General features: G+C 31.7%; 2 protein-coding genes across 2 annotated transcripts in view; one reads left to right on the forward strand and one right to left on the reverse strand.

Annotated features, from left to right (window-relative positions):
- The window catches only part of LOC139492779 (uncharacterized), a gene marked incomplete in the record, with an annotated part of 23455 nt that extends 9612 nt beyond the window's left edge, over positions 1-13843 (reverse strand). Inside the window, 3 exon segments of the mRNA XM_071280930.1 lie at positions 7906-8128; positions 9824-10844; positions 13707-13843. Of these exon segments, the coding sequence (XP_071137031.1) occupies positions 7906-8128; positions 9824-10822 (1222 nt within the window).
- A 429-nt stretch (positions 13844-14272) lies between these two features.
- On the forward strand, positions 14273-17849 carry LOC139491212 (uncharacterized). Its single transcript, XM_071278682.1, has 3 exons — positions 14273-14507; positions 16097-16223; positions 17672-17849. Exons 1-3 carry the CDS (start codon positions 14362-14364, stop codon positions 17747-17749), a joined length of 351 nt encoding a protein of 116 aa, XP_071134783.1. The 5' UTR covers positions 14273-14361; the 3' UTR covers positions 17750-17849.
- The last annotated feature ends 4225 nt before the right edge of the window (positions 17850-22074 follow it).

A 22074-nucleotide genomic window follows, 5' to 3' on the forward strand; every position in this document is an offset into this window, starting at 1 on the left:
ATTCTATAAATCAGTTTGATTTGTTTTTTACTTAAACATTAAGTTACACCAGAATATTCTGTGAAATTTACGTTTCATTTCTGACCGAATAAAATTTTAAACCTCTAAAATATTCTAAGAAGAATCAAGAGATATAATCATATAACACTTCGATCCATTTAATTCATCAAGTTAGATCTATTGATAAACATTAAAATAAAACAAAGTGGTCGGTTATGTTAAACTTTAAAGAAAACTTCTCGCTCAAAACCTTTAATGTATTCATGTAACATTGATACGAAATAAAAATATTTAAATTCTCATTTCACGGTCATAACATGGTTCAGTGCTGTGTTAGTATGAATCATTTAAATTTCCTAACAACTACCCAAATATTGAAGTTGAATTATCAAAAAGCCATTCAAGAACTCTGCGATCTTAAAATGATCCTATTTTTTAATCTTAAAATTAATCTGGCTGAAAAATCTTCTTTTAAAGTTTTTTTTACCCCTCAATGGTTTATAACTCAGTCAGTAAATACTGTGGACACATTCATTTAAAGAAATGTTCAGTAAATAATGCCACTGCATGTGGACATAATTTTTTTGTTTGTTTTTTATTTAATGTATTGCCAAAATTGTTGTATTTAGGTATAGGGATATTAAAAGGGTTTTTTTTCACAAAAAAGTAGCTGTTATTGAAGTTACCTTTTCGCACAAAAATCATATTAAGAATTTAGTCTAATGGAATTATTTGTTTGATTAATTGTAATGGTGACTGGTGTAATGAATAATCATAATCTAATAAATTAAGTCAGATTATATTTAATTATAATATTTTGACACAGGCAGATTTATTAAAGTTTACATTTGATTAATCTAAGTGTTAAGTTGTTACATTAATCTATTAATTTGGTAATATTATTAGTACTACAAAAGGCCATCTGTCACACCATCTGATCATTTGATCTTACTAATTATATAATTAGCACCATTGTTGTTTTTTCTTAAAATGAAATTCGGTGAGGGAAGTTTGTGCTTTAATGTTTAGGACATTTGTGCTTTTTTCTAGGGACATCATTTTTTCAGTTTATCAACACACCATTCCTATGATAAAAGATTGATTGATTGTTGAGGTCAAAAGCCACTTTCAGCACTACAGATCACAATGTTTTGGTGGAAAGAACCACAGACCTTAACTGGCAAATTATCCTAGTTTGTGAAGATTTACTCACACACCTTTCCTGTTAGGGGCCAATAGGGGGAGGTTCAGACTCAGAGCCTAGCTGTTGATCAAATAGTGAAAGATATACACTTAGACCACTTGCACAGTCGCTCCCATGGTAGAGAATAATAATATATCATATTTTTTCTGTTAAGGGCATACGATACAGTTTTGATCCCGAAATTTAAATTTTGGTGAAAATTTGCATGTCGGCTATTTTTTACCTGATTAAATTAAATATGTAATAAAAAAGATACCTTCACGTGCTACTTTTTGAGTAAACTGAGGTTCAAATTTGAGATATTTTCTCAAAATACAGATTTGTGAATGTATTTTTCCTTTCGATAGAACTACAAAACTTTTTGTTTTAAAAGATAAACACAATCTGTTTTTGATAAATTATTTGTAATTTATGTTTTATATGAATATTACATAAATTTGTACATTTTACTTTTACAAATAACTCAAAGGAGTAGGTCCGGTAAGGGCCGATTTTGGCCTCAAATTTTAGGTTCATCTAAAGAAAGATTTTAGACACGTTTTAAACACTTAAGTGTCTATTTCAATTGATTCAATTCGTGTATGTGAAAGATTTTGACTGATTTAGTCATTAAAAACGCTCCGATTCAAGCTTAAATATGAAAAATCTTTCAAATATGCCAAAAACCGTCATTTTTCAGATGGTTTTTGTCAAAAATGAAAGTGGCCGCATCCGTGTTGATCCTCAACCTTTATATATGTTATGTATTATCATCAAATACAACTTAGATTTCAATATTATGAATGAACACGAATGCGGCCACTTTCATTTAGGACGGAAACCGTCTAAAATATAGCTAAAATGCTAAAATTGTGAAGATTTCAGTAATTTAGCATGACTTTATGATGCTAGTACCCGATATTTGTGCATTGTATTGTCAAAAACAGCCCATATTTGCGAAGCAGAAGCATTTTACTTTCCAGTAAATAGCTAAAAGATTACATTTTCACAATTTTGTAAAACTGCTATATTTTGGGGCCAAAAAGGGGTCTTACTGAACCTACTCCTTTATCAAATGATCATGAATGTAGGAAAAAAACATCATTTTTTGCTGTATATTAATCAAATTTTAAAAAATTGCACTATTTACGTTTTCATGAAAATTGGTACATGTACACATAATCTTCTTACGTAATCAAACCAAATATCATTTTCAAAAAGAGGGGTCCATGAACTCGTTTTCAAGTTGTATCAGTTTAAATGATAAAAATCAGCCGAAAACTGCATCTTTTTCCGATTAGTCACTGTTTGACGTCGAAAATAACAATTTATGTTAGCAACGTCATAACAGTCCCTGTAACTGTATCGTATGCCCTTAATATCCTATTTTTAGTAGTAATTTTAGGTATGTATAACATAAAAAACATGCATTCATACAAATAAAAAATTGTCCATGTATCAAAAAATGGATTACAAATTAATTTAAATCTCTCTGGAATTAAAAGTATAAATGAAAAAATAGTACAAAGATTGAGGACAAAAGAAGTATGTATGATTGCATTTGGATTATTGACTTAATAAATATAGGTAAATCTATATATCTAATGATCATCAAATATTAAGAATATTATACATAATAGAAAAGGAAAAATCAATCATTGTTTGGTTAAGACTGTGAAACTTGTCAAGAGGCACTACTGGGGTTTTCATTTATTATCATATCTTCATTTCTATTAGGTGTTTCATTTAGAAAGACTGCATTAATTATATCCAGTTTATAAGTAATTTTTGAAAATTAAAAAATTAAATTTTATTTTTTTTTAAATATTTTTTTTAGAAAAAGAAGTTGATACTAAGAGAGAGACAAACCCCTGTCGTTGCCTTTCTTGTATACCTTTTTTCATTGAATTCATTAACAACTACAGTACCGGTACTATGTATATTTTCCACAATCAATTTTCTCTGTTATATCATTATCTTGTTTCTGTCCATATATAAAATGTACAACAGTATACAAGACTGGCAATTTTTCTGGCTCCAACTTTTTGGGAGCCAGAGCAGCCCCTACCAGTATATGGTATGGACAAAAAGGGAAAAAAATATATATACATGCATATGTTTATTAAATCTATATAATTTATAGCTTTAATTAAAAGACATTACATTGTGTGATTGTGACTTGGATGGAGGAGTTGTCTCATTGGCACTCATACCACATCTTCTTTATCTAAATTTATTTCAGCATGTTTCCCATATACAATGTGGTTTTAAGTGAACATTAATTACATCATATATGATAGCTGAAGTAAACTCCCAATCATTATCCTAACAGAAAGAAACATTGATACTCTTTATATAAATATACTATGACATTATCATAATTATTATAAAAAAGAAGATGTGGTATGATTGCCAATGTGACAACTGTCCACAAGAGACCAAAATGACACAGAAATTAACAACTATAGGTCACCGTACAGCCTTCAACAATGAGAAAAGCCCATGCCGCATAGTCAGCTATAAAAGGCCCCGAAATGACAATGTAAAACAATTCAAATAAGAAAACTAACGGCCTGATTTATGCAAGATGAGATGCAGTCAGACTCAACTTTGTATTAGCATAGATTTCAAGTTTATATTTGTCTGTGATGTTAAACAAAAGCACTCAATAGTCATATACTGTACATGTATACTGGTAGTCTATAGAAGTGCAAATGCCAGAAACAATATATTTGTAGATAATCTATTTAGATCACTTCAGCTACAAATAGATATAAAAAGATGTTGTATGACTATGAGTGCCAATGAAACAACTCTCCATCTAAGTCACAATTTGTTAAAGTGAACCATTATAGGTCAAATTATTGTCTTCAACACAGAGTCTTGGTTCACAAAAGGGCCCAAAAAATTACTAATGTAAAACCATCCAAATGGGAAGTCCTGATGAAGGAATAAATGGTATTAAGAGTTTAAGGCAATACTAGTACTCTAATATAAAAAGGAGCAGATTATTTTTCTTGAAATATTCTAAAAAGGTTTAAAGGTCATTATGCTAAGTTTACTAAATCCTTCAAATACCAAAGACTTTTTTTCATTTACATTGATTTAAAAAAATATGCTGTCACATATAAGTTAACAGGAAAGAAAATCTGTAACTCTCCGATTATCTTATCTATATGCTTTTATATTATAAATGTACAAACTAAAGAAGATCGTTATCTGTAGGCATGACAAATTTTCTTTTAGAAAAAAAAAGTTATTGGAAAAAACATACTGAAAGAAACTATACATTTGCAAAGAAAATATGTGGCAATCACTCCAAAACAAAAATTTCAGACCAAAAAATCAATAAAAATGAAAAAAAAAAAAAAAGCTCCCAACACATGTTTTAACAATTCCTTATTTCAGTTCAGACTGTTATGACAACAAGTTGTACATAGTTCTAATTCTATGTAAAACATCTTCAGACTTTATCTGTAGGCATATATTTATCAAGTAAAATGTAAATATTAAAAGACAAATATAAAAGATAGTATGTTTGAAAGGGAATCATAACCTGACATTTAAATTTAACAGTTGCTTTTAACTGTAGTTTTATACAAACGTGTTTTAGTTACATAGATATACGGCCTACTTTATATATATTTCAGAATGTCTATCACTTTTTTTTAATTTTAAAAACAATTCCCTGGAGCTTTTATCGGCCAAATATATACAGAAAATTCAAAATTTTAGGAATGATAAAAACACTTTGTCACAAGTTTGAATACAATGAAATATGTGGTGACAGTACATCAATGAGACAGTAACCCAATAAAAGAACCTTAGTGAGTACGCTCACATACCCCACGTCCCCACATTGTCATTGGAGAAATTAAATAAGTATAAGAAAAAAAAATTGTATAAAAAAATATTGAATAATAATTTCCTGTCAATATACATAGTATGTCCTTATTATCTACAAAACTTCATGAAATTCTGTTGTGTGTTTTCAGAGGAGTTGAGATGACAAACTGTTGCAGAAGTACATTAAAGCAAATAAGTTCAAAGGGGCATAACTCCTAGAAAAAAAACTGAACCGTAATTTCCTGTTGATATATATGCACATCTACATAGTATGTCCTTATTATCTACAAAGTTTCATGAAATTCTGTTGTGTGGTTTGAGAGGAGTTGCGATGACAAACTGTTGCAGTAGTACATTAAAGTAAATAAGTTCAAAGGGGCTTAACTCCTAGAAAAAAAATTGAATCGCAATTTCCCGTCGATATGCACAACTACATAGTATGTCCTTATTATCTGAAAAGGTTTCAAGAAATTCTGTTGTGTGGTTTGAGAGGAGTTGCGATGACAAACTGTTGCAGTAGTACATTAAAGTAAATAAGTTCAAAGGGGCGTAACTCCTAGAAAAAAAATGTAATCGCAATTTCCCGTCGATATGCACAACTACATAGTATGTCCTTATTATCTGAAAAGGTTTCGTGAAATTCTGTTGTGTGGTTTGAGAGGAGTTGCGATGACAAACTGTTGCAGTAGTACATTAAAGTAAATAAGTTCAAAGGGGCGTATCTCCTAGAAAAAAAATTGAATCGCAATTTCCCGTCGATATGCACAACTACATAGTATGTCCTTATTATCTGAAAAGATTTCGTGAAATTCTGTTGTGTGGTTTGAGAGGAGTTGCGATGACAAACTGTTGCAGTAGTACATTAAAGTAAATAAGTTCAAAGGGGCTTAACTCCTAGAAAAAAAATTGAATCGCAATTTCCCGTCGATATGCACAACTACATAGTATGTCCTTATTATCTGAAAAGGTTTCAAGAAATTCTGTTGTGTGGTTTGAGAGGAGTTGCGATGACAAACTGTTGCAGTAGTACATTAAAGTAAATAAGTTCAAAGGGGCGTAACTCCTAGAAAAAAAATGTAATCGCAATTTCCCGTCGATATGCACAACTACATAGTATGTCCTTATTATCTGAAAAGGTTTCGTGAAATTCTGTTGTGTGGTTTGAGAGGAGTTGCGATGACAAACTGTTGCAGTAGTACATTAAAGTAAATAAGTTCAAAGGGGCGTATCTCCTAGAAAAAAAATTGAATCGCAATTTCCCGTCGATATGCACAACTACATAGTATGTCCTTATTATCTGAAAAGATTTCGTGAAATTCTGTTGTGTGGTTTGAGAGGAGTTGCGATGACAAACTGTTGCAGTAGTACATTAAAGTAAATAAGTTCAAAGGGGCGTAACTCCTAGAAAAAAAATTGAATTGCAATTTCCCGTCGATATGCACATCTACATAGTATGTCCTTATTATCTGAAAAGGTTTCAAGAAATTCTGTTGTGTGGTTTGAGAGGAGTTGCGATGACAAACTGTTGCAGTAGTACATTAAAGTAAATAAGTTCAAAGGGGCGTAACTCCTAGAAAAAAAATTTAATCGCAATTTCCCGTCGATATGCACAACTACATAGTATGTCCTTATTATCTGAAAAGGTTTCGTGAAATTCTGTTGTGTGGTTTGAGAGGAGTTGCGATGACAAACTGTTGCAGTAGTACATTAAAGTAAATAAGTTCAAAGGGGCGTAACTCCTAGAAAAAAATTTGAATCGCAATTTCCCGTCGATATGCACAACTACATAGTATGTCCTTATTATCTGAAAAGATTTCGTGAAATTCTGTTGTGTGGTTTGAGAGGAGTTGCGATGACAAACTGTTGCAGTAGTACATTAAAGTAAATAAGTTCAAAGGGGCGTAACTCCTAGAAAAAAAATTGAATTGCAATTTCCCGTCGATATGCACATCTACATAGTATGTCCTTATTATCTGAAAAGGTTTCGTGAAATTCTGTTGTGTGGTTTGAGAGGAGTTGCGATGACAAACTGTTGCAGTAGTACATTAAAGTAAATAAGTTCAAAGGGACGTAACTCCTAGAAAAAAAATTGAATCGCAATTTCCCGTCGATATGCACAACTACATAGTATGTCCTTATTATCTGAAAAGGTTTCGTGAAATTCTGTTGTGTGGTTTGAGAGGAGTTGCGATGACAAGAAACAGGACTGACGGACGGACTGACGGACGGACGGACGGGTCAAAAACATTATACCCTTCGCAATTTGTTGCGTGGGGTATAAAAATAGAAAGAAATCAAAAACAGACATGTGTCCATACACTAACCCAAGCTTTATTAATTGCTCAGAGACAGGTACAAGAACACTGGACATGTATGATGTACACTTCTGAACTGCTACAATTATAATAAAATTATTCTTCTAACCTTCTTGTAGATCTTGTATGTTGACTTTTACATGAATGTGTGCACAATAATTTAGACAAAATTAGGGTCTGAAATGCACCTGCTCCCTTCTTGATATGTTTAAAACAATTTTGAATGTCAAATAAAGTTAACAATAATGAACTTTTTTATCCAATAAAAAATATTCGATGGTTATTTTGGTTATCGTCAATTATAATTTACTGTGGATTCATTAATATTCGTTGGAAACTAATTTTCGTGAAATTCATGGGTACAGTCATGCATATAAATGTATATGGGAACCACAAATTTAAATGTTCAACGCATTACAAATTTTCTAAAGGAATGTAGGCAGAATTTGGCAAAACCATGAAATCAAATATCAACAAAAGTGCAAGTTTTCCTCAATCCACTAAAATTGGTATAAAAAAATAAATGAATCCACAGTATAAGAATAACTAGAAAAAACTTACCTGGGGCTTGTCTTTTCTCATGTCCATCAATGACTATTCCTGGAGCAAATCTTTCACCATCTGCTTCCCATGGTGCCAGTACACGATCGGCAGCCAGAATTGTGTGTCGTTTAGCATCTTCATAATCAATGATGTCATACACATGTGTATCTTGATAGGTTGTATCTTTATATTTACCGTGTTTACATGGACCAAATGCAACCAGGAATTTGTCTGACAAAATCTAAATCAAAGAAATAGAACAAAGTTTTAGAAGTTTTATAGAAAATTCCACAGTCCATCATATACATGTATACTATATTAGCATGGTTTAATTAACTTAAGCATGAGGTACATTTACTTTGGGGTTTTTTTTAACCCCCCCCCCCCCTCCCTTGAACAAAATAAAGACTACAAAATAAAGTTTAACATAATGTAAATCTTTTCTCCTTATCTTGCTTTGATAGAATTGTCTCTCTAAAAGAGAAATCTAATATTAAATTTATAGACTGCTTAACTGTTTCAAAATAAGGGAGGTAATTTACAATTTCAACTGCCTGATATAATTATAAGTTTTGTGAATCTTGTCATGTTTCTGTATAAAAATGAATAACTATAGCTCCAATGCATTTATTCTATTTTCAATTTCTATAAACTAAATTCAGTTACCAATACCTATAGCAAAGGTAAATGTACAGCTCTTACTAAATTTCATTGGTTAATATATATAAACAATTGCAAGTTAACAAAGTAAACTTTAAAACATTTAGATATAAAATATTTGAAGCTGTTAACTATGGGATAATGTTGTAAACGTTGCTTGCATTAAGCTATTCAAAATTTGATATCAACATAAGAGTTTACAATGATTTATTAACCTATATCATATATAAAGATCTTTGTCTTCATATATATAAAGATCTTTGTCTATTCACTTTTAATAGGGAGCCATTTGTTGCACTTAACAGGCTATAGACATTTTAGTGTGTGTTTGGTTGTTCACCTGGGTGAGGCATTTAAAAAAGAGACTGGATTTCTAACAGTGGACTTTTATGACATAATATATAATTGGTAAAATGATATAATATGTCTTTTAAAAAATCAGTTTGAAGGTTTATAATTGATACCTTTGAAACAAAATTACATGTTTGTATGCATATTGATTTTTCTACCAATAGACTGTTCTTTTCTTTCTAGCTGTTGAATGTTTTAACTCCATTATATTTAGTTAGCAGATTTTAAAAACACAAATTTCACACAAATTTCACAAGCAAATTCTTATTAAACCTGTTTTCTTTTTTGTGTTTTACAATGTTTACTTAATCCAATTACTTCAAATATTAAAGTATTATTTTTTTAGAACAAGTAAATGCATATTTTTCTCCACTCATACTGGAGTCATTCCATTTTAATTACAATGTAAATGACATTATGTGATAATAAAATGAGAGACTTGCCGAGCTTATTGAATATTCAAAATTTCACTGCTGTTGAGACGAGAGAGATATCGTAATACATGAGATTTAGTGGTAGAATCTGTTTCTCTAATGATTTTTATTGATACAAATGTATCTAAACCAAGTTTATCCTTCATTTTCAAAGAAATAAATTTGGTGTATAAAGTTTTCATTCTCAATTTTATTGCTGTCTTCTGACGAACGGACGAACGGACGAACGGACGGACGGACGAACGGACGGACGAACGGACGCACAGACCAGAAAACATAATGCCCCTCTACTATCGTAGGTGGGGCATGAAAATTTGTAAAATGATTTTGTCAAAATGTTTGTGTCATGTAACTTTTTGATTAGGCTGCTTTTTGTTGGGTAGGTACATATAAATGTGAGCAAAATCAAACAATTGAAGTTTAATTTTTGGACAAAACTTTTATTCCTCAAGGCCCCATTATGGGTATGTGAATTTCAACAAGTTGCTTACCTGACTTTTGACTGTTCCCTGGTAAAAATATCCATCATCCATTCTACGAGCCAGCACACTTTTACCAATCAACAGGGCACCTGCTGCAGGAGAGAGATCACCCTCAATGCTCCCTAACATGGCATCTTTTGCTTTCAAATAATTTCTTGCTGGACGATATCTGCTCCAACCATGTGGATAATAATACCTAAACGGGTAGGCATTCCACGGAAGGCCTGGAGCATACGCAGGATATTGATAAGGATAAACAGGATCTAAATATGGGGCATACTGCCCAAATGCATTGACTCGAGGTGTAAGATACAAACTTTCTTCAGGGTCCACTGCAAGTGATGTTGACATACTGCACATTTTGTCCTGGCTATGAATTGTACCATTAGCTGTTCTGACTAAGCGTTCAGCAGCATGATCTGCACGATAAATTGGTGTTATTCGTTCAACACATCCATGTGTTGTTAATGTTATGATATGAAATGAACCATAAGATTCAACGGCTAGATCTTCCAACAATTCAATTGCCACACTGTCTGTACGTTCCTCGGAACTCAGATATATACAGTGTATTGGACGTCCCCTAGCTGCTTCGTACACACTATCTAAAATGTCTACCGGATGCTGATCTGCTAGACCATCAGTGACAATGTACACAGCTCCACATGCAGAATCTGACAAAGCAGTCAGCAAAGCACCTTGGGTATTTGTCCCTGTTTTAGGGGTTAAATTTTTTATCCAATCTGTAGCAACAGTCACAGTTTGTGGTGAACACTTAACCATTTTATCGGCCCATTGGGTGACATCAGAATTGAATTCTAAGATGTTGAAAGACCTAGGTGGTGGCTTGTTAGCATGTTTTAGTAAGGTTTCTATCAAATGTTCCTTCACAACGTCAAGACTTTTGTACATACTTCCAGACGTATCAATACAAAATGTAACATTTTTCTCTAGCACCTCTCCAAATATTGTGGGAATACCCTTCAATTCTGGAGGTATTAATGCCATCTTTTAACAGTTGATCATGTACCTGAAAAAAAAGATCATTTTTTTAAACATTTAATTTTTACACATACAAAGTACAAATGTAGTATATATATATATATATAGTAAACTCAAACTGCAGTCAAAATATAGGTTACATTTTCTATTTCAATGAATAGCGAAAAAAAAATCCAAAATTCTCTTTATAAATCATAATAACAAATGTTTACATATATACAAAATGTATATATGCATCAACATGATCAAAGACTATATTAATATATTACCTTTGAAATTATGGAATTTTCAGTGTTTCCCTTTTCACTTTCATCACTTTTAAACAAAAGAAAGCTAAAGTCTCCAAATTTGGTAGTTACTATAGGGAATCTCAATTATAGGTCTGGTTACCGTAATTAAATCAATGTTACATATGATTTATGGGAACTTAACTATTCCTATCTTATAAATCTTTCAACAATCTGTTTAAATCCACAGATCTTAATTAACTAATCAATACAATTCATTGTTTCCCAATTTTTATTGTCAAAATTAAACCTTTATATCAATAGAACATAAGTTATATTTATGTTAGTGTTAAAAGGGGTGTAAACATGCTTCCTAAAACAGTTTAGTTAAATCATCGGAATCAACTATTCAAACAATCAAAATATATTTGACTATGCATCGGGATATAAGTAAAAGTTGTATAGCAGTCAAATCTCTATAAATAGGTCACCCCTTGAGACCACAAAAAAATTGCCTTTAATCGTTAATGGAGAGATGACCTTTGAATTTAAGTTCAAAATGCATGGGATTATTGTAAAAGGACAAGAACAGGATAATTTAATTGTGTCAAAACATGTTTTTCGCATAATTCTTTTTATTGTTTGTATTTTGAAGAATGCATTAAATTAAGCACAGTTAAAAGTTAAAGAATGAGTAAGCTGCAAAACCCACCTAATGAAGTTTGATTACTGTGCAGTCTTTATCATAAAGTTTCAAATCTACAGACCAGTACTATCTCAATTTTTGGAGAAATTTAGCTAGATTCTGATGGACTGTAGAGATCTCTTTATGATTAGACCCTAGAGCAATTTTACAAGCCTGGGCTGCTGGGCCTGTGGCTGAACGTAAAGACTACTCTGGATTCAAATGTATTTGTGTTATAGCTTTTTTTTATATAGTGGGAAAATTGATGGTGATCCACAAGATTAAATGTTAAAAAAAAAAGTAAAATAATAAAATTTTCTACATCATGTATATGGTCATATCCAGACTTGAGAAGAACCAAAAAGTTAAAAATACTTTTCTTCAATTAACAAAATTTGATACCCACAAAAAATAACCGATTACACAGTACATCAAATAAAAAAAAAATAGGATAATCATTTCCAAAATCTTTAATTCTGCCACAAATATTCCTAGAAAATTTCGCCCTTACATTGAATGTTAAATAATTATCAAGGTTTCTTTTAAAATAATTGGAGGCTGATTGAAAAGGAAATACATGGAAACAAATACCAACTATAGTAAAATCTCCCACTTAATAATATTCATATAAATATAAGAAGATGTGGTACGATTGCCAATGAGACAACTCCACCACAAGATCAAATGACACAGAAATTAACAACTATAGGTCACCAAACAGCCTTTGACAATGAGTAAAACCAATACCGAAAGTCACCTATAGATAAAGTCAATAAGGCCATTAGTTTTCTTGTTTGAATGGTTTAGTATGAGTCATTTACAGTCCTCTAATTGCTGAATGAAATTAGCCTTTTAGTGTGAGCCAAGGCTCCGTGTTGAAGGCCGTACATTGACCTATAATGGTTTACTTTTTTTAAATTGTTATTTGGATGGAGAGTTGTCTCATTGGCACTCACACCACATCTTCCTATACCTAATTAGAATTGCATCAATTTTGCTATAATAAGTGATACTAATGAAAAGGACTCACAGTTTTCCCTCTTGCTGCTTCTAACTTTCTCAAGATTAAACAACATCTTGCGTAATGGCTTCATTGTTTTTTATTTAGTTTTTTAGTGAAGAAAAAACGCATCAATATATAACTACTTGTATATCAGAGATACAGTTCTTTTAATGATGCTAGCAAGACATTGGTTTGGTTGACTTTTAATCAACAAAGATTTGTATAGGTACTAGTGAATTCTTAAAATCAATTAATTGAAAAGAAACTAATCAAAACAACAGTCAGAGTCATAGAATATTGAGAAAACCCTAAAAATAATTAGAAATAGAAAGATCATTTGTACATTTTTTGAATAGTTTTAATTAATTTAAATCAAATATAATTGGATGCCGAATTGACTTTAAATAGGTGCCGATTTGAATAGATGCAGATTTAACCAGGTGCCGATTTGACTTTTTCTGTGGGTCCCGAATTGACCAGGTGCCGATTTGACTTGTACCCAGTGTATATACTGTAGGTTCTTGGCAGTTTGATATGGTCATGGTGGTTGACCAGAAGTCATAGGATGACCATGACATATCTAAGTGGAACTGGCCAGAGTATTTCCGGGTAGTAAGATGTCTCGGGGTTAGACAGTAGTGGACCTACAAGTTGCTCGAATGGATTGCACACAGCTCGAAAAAGAAAAGGGGGAATAGTGTAGTAGACCTGAAAATGTGAAGGTAGTCTAACCAGTTGAGTTGGGGAAAATCTTTTTTGGTTCAGTTGGTTAGAGAGCTGTCTGTAAATCCCGACATTGAGGGTTCGAATCCCACTTGTGCCATCCATTGATTTTCAAACATCATCATGATTAAGCTTGCTCTATACTCATTAGTCTATAGACATGCAAGAAAATGATCTAAACAACATTCATAAAACAGACAGAGTTCTGCAAAGGATAAAATATAGTTAAGGGTACAATAAAGGCATACTTACAATTATTAGAAGAATACTGCTTAATTTCCAACGTTCATTATTTTTTTGGTTTACAATCGTTTACCTCGGGCACCTGTTGTTGTCAAGGAAGTCACCAATTTCACAGCCTCTGTTTCGTACTATAAAATACGGTTGTTTTTGCAAACTTTATATTGATTAGAATTTTTATAATAATGTGTGATATTTTTAACACAGATAATTATCTGTTTAATAAGGAAATTGTTATTTTTCTTTAAAATCTATAATAAGGTCTCGTTGCATTGTCACCCAATAGAAAAGGTAAAAATTTGATAAATACAGATTAATAGTTTAAACAAAACCAACTGCGACGTACGTTAAAGACTTTTTAAGACATGATTCACCAAATGAAAATTATTGGCAAAATACAAAAAGCTGTTGTATTCAATGAAATTAAGTAAATGGAAGTACAAATTGTACTATATATTGTTTTGAGTTTGCCATTTCTTGAAAATAACTGATTTTCGGTTGAATCTGGTGTGTTGCTGACAAAACATTTGGTTTCGGTTCATAGAATCATTTAAAAATTAAAATTCTGAGAACAATCTGACGAAAACTTCATTCGATTAATTTTCGGATTTGTCCTTCGGGATAGCAAGTAAAATCTAAAAGTTCGTGGTCTTTCAATCAGTCTGAGATGATTGTCTCAAGATTGATTCGACCAACACAAAGGCTGTTTGGCTATGCAACAAAAAGGAATGGAAACCATTCCCGTAATGCCAGCGGTGAAATAATTCATGATGCTAAAATAAACGATGTTGATTGTTTACCTGGAACTAGCACGTAAGGTTTAAGATATATATATGTATTCAAATATACATATGTACGTACAGTAACCAGCAACTAGCTTGTACTGAGAGTTCACTTTATATATATTAAATGCTTTAGAGACATTTCGGCCTAAGTATCAGTGCAGATACATGTCATTTCGACCACAGTACCATATTAGTTACATTCCATGGCATAGCCAGTATCAGGTCCATTCGCGCCCAATATACTTTTTCACCCTACACATTTCCCTGTAGTGTGAGTACCACCTTAAGGGCATACGATACAGTTACAGGGGAGGTAGTGACGTTGCTAAGACAGTCTTCACGCTGAACTGCTAAATCTACAGGTCCGCAGCTCAATTTTTGAAAATTTTTAGTTAGATTCTGTTGGCCTGTAGGTCTGATTTTTACAGGCCCGAGAGCAATTTTATCAGCCTGGGCTGCCACTAGCCGTGAAAACCGTCTAACGTAAAATATTATTTTTGCGACGTCAAACTGTGACATATCGGGAAAAAAGCTTTTTTAGACTGATTTTGATCATTCAAACTGATTTTATTTGAAAACGAGTGCATGGACCCCTATTTTTTAAAACAACATTTTGTTTCATTTTCCAGGGAGATTATGTGGACCAAGTTTTATAAAACTGTAAATATTGCAATTTTTTTAATTTTGATAAATATAAAGCAAAAAATGATGTTTTTTTCTCAATTTATGACTATTTGATAAATATGAGTTATTTCTGAATAAAAAATGCATAAATTGTTAGGATACTTTTAAAATACGGAAATTACAAATTATTTAACAAAAAACAATTTGTGTTTATCTTTTAAAACAAAAAAGTTACAGCTTTCTTTCGAAATAAAAAATACGGCCACAAATCCGAATTTTGAGCAAATATACAAAAGTTCGACCTCATTTAACTCAAAAAGTAACATGTATAACATATTTGATTTAATCAGGCAAAAAATATCCTATATGGAAATTTTCATCAAACTGTAAATACAGGATCAAAACTGTATCGTATGCCCTTAAAGGGTTTAACTGAGTGGATGTTTATTTTTACACCTTCTGCATATAGGAAAAAAAATGCCCATTAAAATTCAAAAAAGTTATATCAACTGGTTGTCTGAATTCAAATGACATCAGAAAACATATATATACATATACTCATTGGACTGTTATATAATTTGACAATCAAACATAAGGTTTTATTTTTAAAACAATATATATGCAACACAATTGCATTTTTATCTCAGGAAAGCTTCTAAAACTGAAAAAAGCAATGCATCAAACAAAACGTTCAATACACACCATGCACACTGTCTTATAATGATTATTGTGTAGGTTTGGATACAGAGGACACTTAGATAAAGACTAGATCAGGAAATTTTATGGTGTACAGATCCTTTTTTTCCCTTCTTTTTGGTTTGATAACTTCAGAGGACCTATATTCTCTCAGACTGGAGTCTGAAATCTACCAAAAAAGTGAAGAGTTTTTTTTGTTTTTTTTAGCTTTGGATGCAGAGAGCCTAAATTCTTGCATATAAAACACTGTAGCAGTAAATTTACGGTCTAATGACTATGTTTTTCTTTTTCTTTAAGGTTTGGTTACAGAGGGCGTAAATACTTAGACAGAGACTGGAGTATGAGATCTACAGAAGGTCTAATGATGTTTGGCATGTGGTTTTGGATATTTTATAAATGTATAACAGATTACGGTCATTTAATGGTAAGTAGAAATGAATTGTCCTTTGTGGGTCTTGGGGTCAGTAAGTAAGTAAATTTATCAAAATTTAGGCCAGACATTGGTCTGTCATCAATTACAGAACAAATCATCATATATATCAAACAAAAATTACCAGCAAGAAACAAAATAATGAATATCAAATTTATTGTAATCACTGATACAGTGGATGTAGCATATAGAGTTACCTCCCATGTTAAATAGCTCATTCAAGTTAAAATACACAAGTTATCTCCCTTATCACAGTATTGCAGTCTATATAGCTTTACATTATCAGATGCACCTGACATATTTACTATAATTTTACCTGATACCCGCTTAAAAAAAGTGGGGGTATACTGTTATACCTGTGTCTGTCTGTCAATCTGTCCCATGAATATTTTTCATCACATCTTTCTCAGGAACTATTAATACAAGGATTTCTAAAATTTTGTTTTAGGGTTAATATTGTCAGCTATACCATGTGATGTATTTTCAGTTTCATCACTCAACAACTTCCTGTTTACTGAACACTTCCATACTTTTACACTATTAACCTGATTAAAAGTATCTAGTTGTGGCAGGGGTAACATCACTGCTCACAGTTTCACTTGCTGTATCATTGAACATCAATTTAGTCATTTAATTATTATGACTATACAATTTTATTGTAAATCTTATCAGACAGTGATAGAATGAACTCTTGTTATTTTGTATTGGTTAATAAGAATTTGCTTCTTATATTGGATAACAAGAGACCAAACAACATTCTTTATTATTTAGTAGAAAATTCCATCAGTCTTTAACAGAAAAAAAGTACTAGAAAACAGTTTGTTAACAGACTTTTACATGTTAATGACCAGTTTGGTGTTGTTTCCTTATTAGAGTGGTGTTTCTGAAATAAGTGATCCAGTTACTTATAAAATTAAAGAAAATTTTATTTTTGTATTCATATATTGAAAATTGCACTTTAATGAATGGCAGTGACTTATACAATGTACTTATCACTATGACTGGTCTTCATTTTTTCCTATAGAAATCGTACAATAACTCAAGTTTGCTTTAAACAATTGAGTTTATGAGAATTTTTTAAAACATGGTTTCTCCATTAGATAAACATAATTGTTTTTGAAGAACTGGTCATTATCATGATACATGGACTGCATCTAAGTCAATACCACTGTCCTGTGGGCAGTCAATATACATCATGATAATGACCAGTTTTTCAATAACTATTATAAATATTATACTAAGGTATCCACTTCAGAGACTCTATCAAAATGATTCACACAGGCGTTGGTTCACCTCATGGAGTTTAATTTAATATTATAAATATTGTGTTAAATTTTGTAAAACCAGGTGCTTGAAAATCTGGCTAGAGTCTTTTGTCTTTTCTGAAATATTAAGTTCAGGAAATGATCTGCAAGTAATTATTTTCAATTTTATATTTGTAGCCTCATTTTAAAATTCCTGATCCTAACCAATGGACAGATGAAGAGCTTGGTATACCACCAGATGATGTAGAGATGTAGTGCTATTGACACTCTTATTCATGTATAATTGAAAACTGTATATTAACTCTAGACAGTGGATGAATGTTTTGTTGAGATATAAAGTTTAAATGGACTTAAATGTATTTTTTTTTTATTTTATATCTCCTGTCTGAAGGGCTAATGTAAAAGAGGGACGAAAGATACCAGTGGGAAAGTCAAACTCATAGATAGAAAATAAGCTGACAATGCCATGGCTAAAAATAAAAAGACAAACAGACAAATAATAGTACAGAAGACAAAACATAGAAAACTAAAGACTAAGCAACACGAAACCCCACCAAAAACTGGGGGTGATCTCAGGTTCTCTGGAAGGGTAAGCAGATCCTGCTCCACATGTGTAAGCTAATGCCATCACTTGATCTGTTGTCTGTCTGTATATATACAATTGCAATCAATGTCAGCCTGTATGCATTTTAGAATCAATCCAACAAAGTCAAATGAAGTACATGTAGATGTAAGCAATTATACATGGGAAACCATACGACCTAAAACAATGAGAAAAACCCAGTAAGAGAGCCCATGTTTGATGCTGATTTAATCCCCAGGTACACATTTTAAAATAAATTCTCAATGAATATTCAGGTCAAGTTCAGCAACATTTGGTCCAGGAATTTCTTCAGGTTTTTTTTTTTAAAGATCACAACGATAGACAAAGGTTTATAACTGATGCAGTGATAGTAAAAGCTAAAAGAGGTAAAAACAAAAAATAAAAATATATACACATTAGACATATACACTTACAATCATTCCATACTCCAAATATAGTTATTCCTATTAATATAAGAGAAATAGACCTAAAAACAAAAACTTAACATTGAGCAATGAACCGTTAAAATGAGGTCGAGATCAACAATGATCAATTAAACAATGCCAGACTGACATTGTACATCATAAAATATTTTCATACATCAAACATAGTTGACCTATTGCATACAGAATAAGAATAACAGACCAAAACACAAGATTAACTTTAACCACTGAACCTTAAACCAGATGCTCCGCAGGACACAGCTTTATACGACCGCAGAGGTCGAACCCTGAACAGTTAGGGCAAATATGGACACAACAATGAAGCTTGATATAACTCTGAATTTGGATTGTGATTAAATAGTTGACACAACATAGGTTTCTGACACAGAATGAATGTGGTCTAAGAACTTAAACTTAAAAACTTAAAAATTTTAAATTGGACATTTACCTATTATGGTCCAATATCCAAAATCTAAATACATGGTTAAATTCAGCATATCATAGAACCCCAAGAATTCAATTTTTGATGAAATCAATTAATGTTCATTTTAGATCCTTTAGACCTCAATGTGGACCAATTTGATAACCAGTCCCAAATATTAAAATTCTAAATACATGGTTAGATTCAGCATATATCAAAGAACCCCATATATTCAATTTTTGTTGAAATCAAACAAAGCTTAATTTTGGACCAACTTGAAAACTGGGCCAATAATAAACCAGATGCTCCGCAGGGCGCAGCTATATACGACCGCAGAGGTTGAACCCTGAACAGTTGGGGCAAGTATGGACACAACATTTAAGCTGGATTCAGCTCTAAATTTGGATTGAGATTAAATAGTTGACACAGCATAGGTTTCTGACACAGAATGAATGTGGTCTAATGAACTTAAAATAATTTTTTTGCCTTTGAGCAATTCACTATGCTGTTGAATATTAATCCTCTCAAAAAAATGTTTAAAGAAATTTTCTTTTTATTTATGAAATCTGAAATGAGAAAAAATTACCCCCCCCCCCCCCCTTTTTTTTTCCACATCCCCCTTTCCCTTTTTCCAAAACTGATCTCAATTCAAATTCCTAATGTAGTTTGCAACAATAACTACTCATTTAAATACATCATAAAATATTAAAATGTAAAATAAAGTGCTTGTTATCACTGAATGATAAAGATTGTTTTAATTTATCAGTTGGTAGTAAAAGTGAATATACATTGTATATTGTATAAAATAATGATTTAAGTTGATTCAACTACTATTCTGGACAAAGAAAGATAACTCCAATTGAAAATTTCTTGCTATTGCACAATATTGTGCAATTAGATATTTCTTGCTATTGCGCAATACTGTGCAATTGAAAATATTTGCTATTGCACAATACTGTGCAATTGAAGATTTCTTGCTATTGCGCAATACTGTGCAATTGAAAATTGCTTGCTATTGCACAATACTGTGCAATTGAAGATTTCTTGCTATTGCTGAATACTTAATATAATAATTTTGGATCCTGATTTGAACCAACTTGAAAACTGGGCCCATAATCAAAAATCTAAGTATATGTTTAGATTCAGCATATCAAAAAAGCCCAAGAATTCAATTTTTGTTAAAATCAAACTTAGTTTAATTTTGGACCCTTTGGACTTTAATGTAGACCAATTTGAAAACGGGACCAAAAATTAAGAATCTACATACACAGTTAGATTTGGCATATATCAAAGAACCCCAATTATTCAATTTTTGATGAAAGTTCAATTTTGGACCCTTTGGGCCCCTTATTTCTAAACTGTTGGGACCAAACCTCCTAAAATCAAACCCAACCTTCCTTTTATGGTCATAAACCTTGTGTTTAAATTTCACAGATTTCTATTTACTTATACTAAAGTTATGGTCCAAAAACCAAGAATAATGCTTATTTGGGCCCCTAATTCCTAAACTGTTGGGACCAAAACTCCCAAAATCAATCCCAACCTTCCTTTTATGGTCATAAACCTTGTGTTAAAATTTCAATGATTTCTCTATACTTATACTAAAGTTATGGTGCGAAAACCAATAAAAATGCTTATCTGGGACCTTTTTTTGGCCCCTAATTCCTAAACTATAGGGACCAAAACTCCCAAAATCAATCCCAACCTTCCTTTTGTGGTCCTAAACCTTATGTTAAAATTTCATAGATTTCTGTTTACTTATACTAAAGTTATAGTGCCAAAACCAGGGTTGGCAAAGTATTACCCACCCGGGAATTCCCGGGTGGGAAAACCCGGGTTTTCCCGGGCTGGGCAATAGTCCCAGAAATGGGTAATAGTGGGCATTACTGGGCGATATGATTTTTTAAGCTTATTTTAACACAAAATAGTAAAGACTTGTTATAGTTTCATAGTATAACAGCTAAATATATACTTTTTATACAGATAACTATTGACAGTCATTTCTAGAAAATTCAATTTCATTCTCTTCTCTATTAATTTTATATGTAGGCAGAATACAAGATTTGCACATTTAACGATACCTTTTAATTACCAAGTATTGTTTCAATAATCCAAACTTTGAAAAATGCATTTTTATTGCAGTGTTTAAGTGAATTGTTAATTTTAATTGTTATACATTCATATTGCTAAATAAACACCCTACAGGGTCATGCCATTAACACTTATAAAATTGAAAGGACTGATTATTGTTACATAAACAAATCTGTGTTCTAATCTGAATAACTACTTACTGTATTAATTAGTGACAGTACATATACATTATTTAAATGTGATGTTTCTTTAATACATGTAATTGTTAATTCTTTATAGGAGCTATATTCATTTGAAAAAAAATGATTTATTTGCTTTCTATTTACAGTTTGCCAATCTAGACAAATGCTAAACAAACAAAATAGGGTATAAATATCTTATTAAATGTATTGCATTTGTGTTTATCACTGAATCCTCTTTAAAATTCAGACAAATATTTTATATTACCCAGTATTGCCCAGTATTACCCACTAAAACCCAGTAAAACCCGGGTTTTCCCAGTATTTCCCACTGGGCTGGGCAATACTCATAAAACCCGGGTTTTTGCCAACCCTGGCCAAAACCAAATGTCTTCGGAGGACTTTGCCAACGTCATACCAATATACGACCAAAAAAATTTCAATTTTTGCGGTCGTATAAAAATGAGGTCAAGGTCAGATGACACATGGCATGTGGACATGTTCACCTTATAATCATTACAGAAACAAAATATCATAAACCTATAAATTAAAGTATCTGAGATATGGACTTGAACACAAAAACCACCTTGTACACTGAGCCATGAAATGAAGTCGAGGTCAAGTGAAAACTGTCTAACAGACATGAAGACATTGCATGGTATGCACACCTTTTACTCATAATAAGGAATACTAATAATCTTCATTTTATTTTTTCAAGTACTGTAGATTCATTTATTTTTGTGGATTACAGAAAACTTGCATGTTGGTGAATATTTTTAATTTTGTGGTTTTGCCAAAGTCTGCATATAATCCTCTAGAAAGAAAAAAGTTCTTTGAACATTTAATTTCGTGGTTCACCTGTA

The sequence above is a fragment of the Mytilus edulis genome, chromosome 10, assembly GCF_963676685.1.
Source record: "Mytilus edulis chromosome 10, xbMytEdul2.2, whole genome shotgun sequence".
NCBI lineage: Eukaryota > Metazoa > Mollusca > Bivalvia > Mytilida > Mytilidae > Mytilus > Mytilus edulis.